Source organism: Solanum pennellii, chromosome 8 (genome assembly GCF_001406875.1).
Source record: "Solanum pennellii chromosome 8, SPENNV200".
Classification (NCBI taxonomy): Eukaryota; Viridiplantae; Streptophyta; class Magnoliopsida; order Solanales; family Solanaceae; genus Solanum; species Solanum pennellii.
In genome coordinates, this window is record NC_028644.1 from 65,829,491 (window position 1) to 65,836,503 (window position 7,013).

General features: G+C 30.6%; 1 protein-coding gene across 2 annotated transcripts; it reads right to left on the minus strand.

Moving 5' to 3' along the window:
• Positions 1-245: 245 nt before the first annotated feature.
• LOC107026985 (reticulon-like protein B22) lies at positions 246-2,948 on the minus strand. 2 transcript variants are annotated; one of them, XR_003579739.1, is made up of 3 exons: positions 2,765-2,948; positions 951-1,832; positions 246-524 (listed from the first exon to the last, which is right to left on the minus strand). XR_003579739.1 is itself a non-coding variant. In XM_015228136.1 (2 exons), the coding sequence occupies exon 2, from the start codon at positions 1,556-1,558 to the stop codon at positions 1,025-1,027; it is 534 nt and encodes a 177-aa protein (XP_015083622.1). In that variant the 5' UTR covers positions 1,559-1,832; positions 2,765-2,948; the 3' UTR covers positions 704-1,024. The 2 variants fall into 2 exon arrangements, 1 of the variants encoding a protein (XP_015083622.1); XM_015228136.1 differs by lacking the exon at positions 246-524 and having other exon boundaries at positions 704-1,832.
• Positions 2,949-7,013: the final 4,065 nt, after the last annotated feature.

Here is a 7,013-nt window from a genome sequence, read left to right on the forward strand (position 1 = left end):
ATAAAATATGTTGAAATAGAAATCGGGTTGGGTCATGATCTGCCCAGGTTTACTTTTGGCACAGATGGGTTAGACTCAAATGAGTTAAAATCGAGATGGGTCATGACTCGCCTAATTTTACCTGCTTAATAACAATAATTTTAATATATTATTATTATTATTATTATTATTATTATTATTTAACTTTTATAACCAATTTGAATTGCAATTCAAAAAATAACAAAAACAAGTTACAAATGGATAGATAAATAGTAGAAGATATAAAATAGATAGTAATTCATATCTTAAATATGAGAACATACATTACATTAATGCAATGATTGAGATTGAGATTGAGATTGAACCTAACTCAAATTATCTTGAGCACTGCCCATAAAATTCTGGACAAATTGGGCAGGTTACCCATATTTGCGCTCATTTTGACACCCCTAGTTCAAGTAACAATCTTCAAATATGATTCTCTAATGACTCTGTATCATACTTTAGCAAAATTTGACACCTTTCAACAGTTGGCTAGGATTCTCCTACAACCCAAAAGTATGGACCAATGTTATTGGAAATCAAGATTCTTCTTTCCTCTTTGAAAAGCATCTAATATGCAAAGTCATCCTTATATTCTTTAGTTTCATTCTTGTGGTTTTGCCTTTTTGGCCATTGAAATCCAAAATATCCAGAGAGATTGTAAATCCCAAACTTGTATGTGTCATAATAAAGTACACTTGCTTTAATTTAGAAAAAATACTTATCTTTCAATTCACATCACAAGTGTATTCTTTTCTTTTCATTTTTTAACAGTGAGCTAACAACTTATATCATGTATCCATGTTAAATAGGGAAACAATGATCATGGGACTGGGAATATATTACAGGGACATGTAAGGAAATCACAAGGCTGCAGACGTGAATGGAAAGAGAAATCACATTAATAAGGCAAATAACACGCGATGAACCTGGCATAACTAGAAGCAAGAGCTGAAAATAATGCATTGACTCCTTCATCCCTTTTGAACCAGATCAAATCAATTTAGTCGTCCTGAACTGTGTCCGTGCTGTCTCTTCTCCTAGGATACCTCGAGCTAATCAATTGCAAGTTCTCAGCGAGCATATAAAGGCAAAGAAAGCAGAGACCAGCATACGCAATGGTAACACCCGAAGCTATCCTTCCCAGAGATGATAGAACATACAGAGCAGCCACAACCTTAAGGAACAAGCGCTTATCATGGCCAGTAGCAGCAACACGTAGAACAGACTCAGCAGCACCGACGGTATTGGCGAGGCAGGCAAAAAACATGTTGGCAGCGTCCTGAGAGATCTGCCACTCAAGCGGATCCACAGGTACCGAGATGTTCATCTGGCGAAAGAGGAGTCCGAGAATGGCAAGGGAACAAAGGAGTACAATAAAGACGTCTGAGATGAGAGAGACAAGACTAGAATTCCGATAGGCACAGTGGTAGTAAACGAGGCTGCCACAAATGATGAGTATGAAGGGTTTACCTCCGATATCTGTCTTCCTAGAGTTCATTGTCCTTTTTGTGGACACACTAGCATTCAATTCCATAGCACGCCTACTTCAAAATGAAGCGAATTCGTCCTTTCCCAAGCTGATAATAGCTTGAGGATGGAACCCTACAATGGCAGATCAGCTAATCAAGTCCTTAACAGGCATTCATTCCTCGACTTGACTAGTAAAAGATCATCCCCACATGGAGTCTGCCTAGTGCAGACGCTTCCTTATGTCTCAATTATAGTTCGCAACCCAGAAAGCTATGTGGACGACTTGTTGGAATGGTCAATCCAGGGCCCTTCTTCTCTTGTGCTTCAAAATCCACAGGCTGTAATAGATATTTCCAAAATTCTAAATCAGTGGGCTGTAACTACAATTATATTAAAAACTCTATATGCTTCAATAGATTTGGAAAGTTTCACTGGCATTTCTACCTTTATCACATACATTTCAATTGGTAAATGATGCACAAAGAACTTCTAGTCTTCACTATTTTCTATGATCACTTTTATCAGCATTTTTCTTCTTTAAGTTGCATCTAACAAGTAACAATCGTAGGATTTTAAGGGGAAAAAAACAAAATTCAAGTAATAAGTAAAATGTCTTTGTGCCTAGTTCAAATATTAGATTTTGAGCAACTCCTAAACAGCGAGTCGTGATTAAATTTCAAGCTATGCTGCTTGTACTCTTTGAAAATATCAACATGCCTATCAGACTATTCAAAATTAGTGCATTTTAGGAAAATCCAGCACGAGTGAACCCCCTTCGACAGAAATGTTAAAATAATATTTTATGTATATATAGTAGATGTCAAACCCTTTTCGGCTATACCGTGTGTCCATTTCTACGAATTTTGAACCCCCCTTATTAAAAATCCGGACTCCGCCACTGAGTGCAACAACGTTTTTAGATAGTCGGAGCAGCATAGATTTCTGAACCATAGTTACCTATGTTTCTTAACTTCATATACTAAATAGCTGTTCACAAAATGAACTTAAAAATTAAAGTTTATTGGAATAAAGCTTATACTACTTTCTGAAAATATTGTTGTAGAAAAACAGATATTATTAGGTTTTTGCATTCCTGTTACTGAAATTTGATTATCCAATTATTAACTGACAATTTAGGAGAATTCACTACTCCATATATACATGAAAAACAACACTAAATTGGATTAACAATAAATTAAACAAGAACAGCACATGTAAAACACTCAATTTTCCGATCAAAATAAGCAATAGAACCAAAAAATATACATACCAATGGAGACGGAGACGGAGATGGCGGCGTATACGGCGGTGGTCGGAGAAGAATTGTGAAGTTCACTGGCCGGAAAATATGAATCGCGGCGACCGTAGAGAAACGGGATCAGTGAGGAAGGAGTTAGGGATTGCTGGGGGTGATTTGGGGATTCTAAAAGTTAAACTTTTGTGATTTTCTTTTATTTTTAAAAAAGAATATTAATTATCTACTTTGCTTTTTTTTTTTTTTTATTGGGTTGGGTCAAATTTCGACGAGTGATAATTCAGTTCAACTTTCTTTGCGTCAAAATGAGTTAGGTAATGTATTACATTATGGATCAAAACTCAACACAACTTTAATTAAGCGTAATTATTTCATTTGTTCTTTTGAACTATTTTAGTATCTAATAAAATTATTTTTTTCTTTATTAGTGCTAAACACAATCTATGAAATTTGAAGGAGAAAAATGATTCGAAAAGATTTTTCATGAGCTAATTCAGATTATATAATTTTAGAAAATTGTATATAATAGCAAACTATTAATTCAAATTAAATGTTATAAACATAGCTTGATTTATTTGTACCACATAGCAAATTGTTGATAAAGCCTCTCTCGTGATGAATCTCACTTGTCGCTCTCGCTCTCTCTCTCGCCTTTCTCGCTTTTATACAAACACAAATATATAAAATGTGTTTGTAAAAAACGAGAGAAAATTGTATATATTCATATATTTTTGTTACATCTCTCCCCTCTCCCAAATCTCGCTCGCGACTCTCTCAGGTCTCATTCGCCTCTCTCACCTTATACAAACACAAAATGTATACATTACGTTTGTGTTTGTATAAAACGAGAGAAAATTGTATATACAAATGCATATATTTCGTCCTATACACTTAAGATTATAAAACTACAATCTTCCCCTGCCCAGTTTTCTTTTGTCTCTCTCTTTCTCGCTTTATACAAATAGAGATTATACAATTGATCTTTTGTATATGTATACCATATATAATTATTTTTTTTGTATATGTATATCAAAATATATATATTTATGTTTGTTATGGAACGGAATCATACAAACTATAGATATGACATACAAAAATAATTTTTATGTTTACTGTGAAAATTGTTCAATAATTTTTTATGGATTAAAATTGATTGAGTGAGTTATTAGCCCACCCAATTTTAAACATATTGGACCATTTAAATAGGTTGGGTTTAATTTTGTCACCTATATATCTACTTTATTGGATTTCTATTTAATTTGCATATATACTCTATCTTTACATTTATAAAATTTCATCTTCTCTAAAATTATCTCGAGTACAAAATAATGCTACCATTACTGTCTACTGGAAACAAGGAGTTTAGTTTCTTTATTTTCTTCTTCTTTATTATATATGTGGGAAATGGTTTAAATTTGTCTTAGGCCTATGTAAAATAATCTTTTTTTCCTTTATAAAATTAGAGGATCATATATATAATTGTATAAATTACAGAAATTTTATACACTTGGGCTAATTACATCCCATCCATAAGTTTTCTCGAAGACAAAAATCATAAATTTTTTATTGTGTTCGGATACATTATTTAATGGGAGGGATATTGTATTTGAGAGAGGATAGGGATCAGAGGTAAAACCAACATCTTGTTAGGGGTTCATCGGAACCATATCCGGTGGAAAATATTTCTCTATACATGGTTAAAATTATTTTTTATGTATATATAGATTAGTAGATATCGAACCCTCTTCTATTAGTTCATATATTTACTTTTTCAAATTTTGAACCTTCCTTATTGAAAGAGATATGAATGTATTCGAGAGGGACTTTTTCTAACTTTTTAAATAGTAACGAATTTTAAAAATTATGATATATATTGTCTATTAATGTAATTTTTCAAATATTTAACCCCACTTAGTAATGAACGACAAATTGATCCATTTAGCTAAATTCAAGCAAATTAGCACATATTAATTTCTTAAACTTTTTTTTATTAAATGGTCTATCAAAAATATTTCTACCTCTCACAAAATAGAAACGATGTCCGCCTATATTCTATTTTATTTATATTCCACTTGTAAATCATATCATACAAAATAAAGATAACGTTTACATATAATTTACTTTTTTTCTAAATCCATTGATAAATCATACTATACAGAAGTAATAATTTTTTTCTACCATTTTTAAATTTCACTTATTAAATCACAACAAAATATTTGACTATATGACACCCCACCACCCTATACATGTCCAGAGAGTAGGTGTTGTTTTTAGTGTAAGCTGTAAAAATTGGAATCAATGAAAGAGCACATTGATATAATCTTTCTTACTTCAATGAGTTTAATTTATTTTAATTTTTATCACTTTTTTTTTTTTGTATTCTTTGGCTATTAATGAGCTGCTCTTTTTATGGTGCTGTGTACTGAAAACCACTACAATGCATCTTGTCATTATCAAGTAGGCCAAATCACATTGCTAGTAATATATTTTTCAAAATTTTATCACATTTTTTTTTAATATAGTTGGAACAAAAGGTTAAAGATCAAAACAAATCTAGTCACTTTTGTATGTATGTCAGTATGTGTTGTAAATTGTAATGAGTCTTTTTTGGGTTCTCATATGATATTCTATTGGTATTTGTTTAATTTGGAGTCTAATTCATTTAGATATTCATTTTAAAAAAATCATATTTTGCGAGTAAATGCTCTCTATAACCAATAATGGATTGAGATAGAGTGACAAGTGTTCTTTCATTTTTAACTAATGATCTCAAGTTTGACATCTATTGATACAGAATCATCTTTGTTAAAAAGCGTTTTACCCAAATATGAAACTATCTTATGCAAATGAGCAAATCTGTATAATCAAGCACCGAATAAAATATAAAAAAAGATTTTTATAAGAAATTACTTTATTTTCAAAACTTAGAATTTGAAACTCTAATCAAGAATGATTTAAGGGCTTAGGTGAGAGAAAACCAAAGAAAATTCTCCTTGTTTTATCCTCTCATACATTGCACTTAAACATATAGTAATGAATAAATAAATAAATTTTATTAGGCGTATGTAGAATTTTGAGGTGATGGGTGCACTATTATGAAAAGGTGAATTTAAGATATAAATTTGATCGATTTAACCTCCTGTTGTAAAAAAAAATCAAATTTTTAACCCCGACATTATATGATACTTCAAATCTACGTTCACACATCTATATTTAAATACTTTTTAAGAAATATACCACTACTATATATGATTTCAGGAGAGAGAATGGCTTCACGTGAACCTGATGATCCCCTCTTGGATACGCCTAATATAATACTATAGAGAAACTTCAATGAAAGAAAAATGAGGTTCAATCGATTTTACTCATCTTTAGTTGATGAGTATGAATATCACTTTATGTAGGCAAGATAAAAGAAAAAATAGTATTTATTTATTTAATTTGTTCTTTTTTTTTCTTGGGTTGGAGTGGGATAGGATCGAAGACAAGAAATCTATGACATGAAATGAGAAAGATAGGGTTAGAGTTGGGTCAATTCAAACAAACAAATGAAAACCAACACATGTATTTTGAAGATAAAGGTATGTTCTAATTAATATAATAGTCATTTTCATATACCTAAAATGATGGAAGTCCAAGATTAGGAATTTATTTTTGTTTTGTTTGGCCAATCTTCGAAAAATCTACGTTATGTTTTAGTTTTTTTAAAAAAGTATTTTTGATCAGAAGTAATTTGTGTTTGGTAAATTAAATTTTAAAAAATTATGTTGAGTAACTATTCATTTATTTGATTAAGCTTTTTACAAATGTTAAACTTCTAAAATCAACTTATTTTGAAAAGGACTTTTTTCATTGAAATACTTTGGGTGAGAAATAATTTAGTGATTGAGAATAATTGTATTTATAAATAAATGACAAATGAATCATCTTTTAATGGTAACATTAATAGACTTATAAGTCTATGATTTAGATGGGAATATTGGACGGTTTTGCCTAAGCCAACTCTACCAAAAAATTAGTGCTTCTTCTTTGACTAAAGAAACACATCTATAAAAGTTTAAATCTATTAGTCCTTGTTTTGGAGTTTAAGTAAAAGAATCAATATAAATAGTCACTATCAAATTGTTTAGAATAAAGTATCGAAAATAATTTTGAATTTCATGTAAATTATTAATTTCGTTTCTAAACTATTGATAGCTTTAAAAATACTTTTTTTTATTTGACTAACTAATTTTAAATACACTCTCGATCTGTCACATAACAT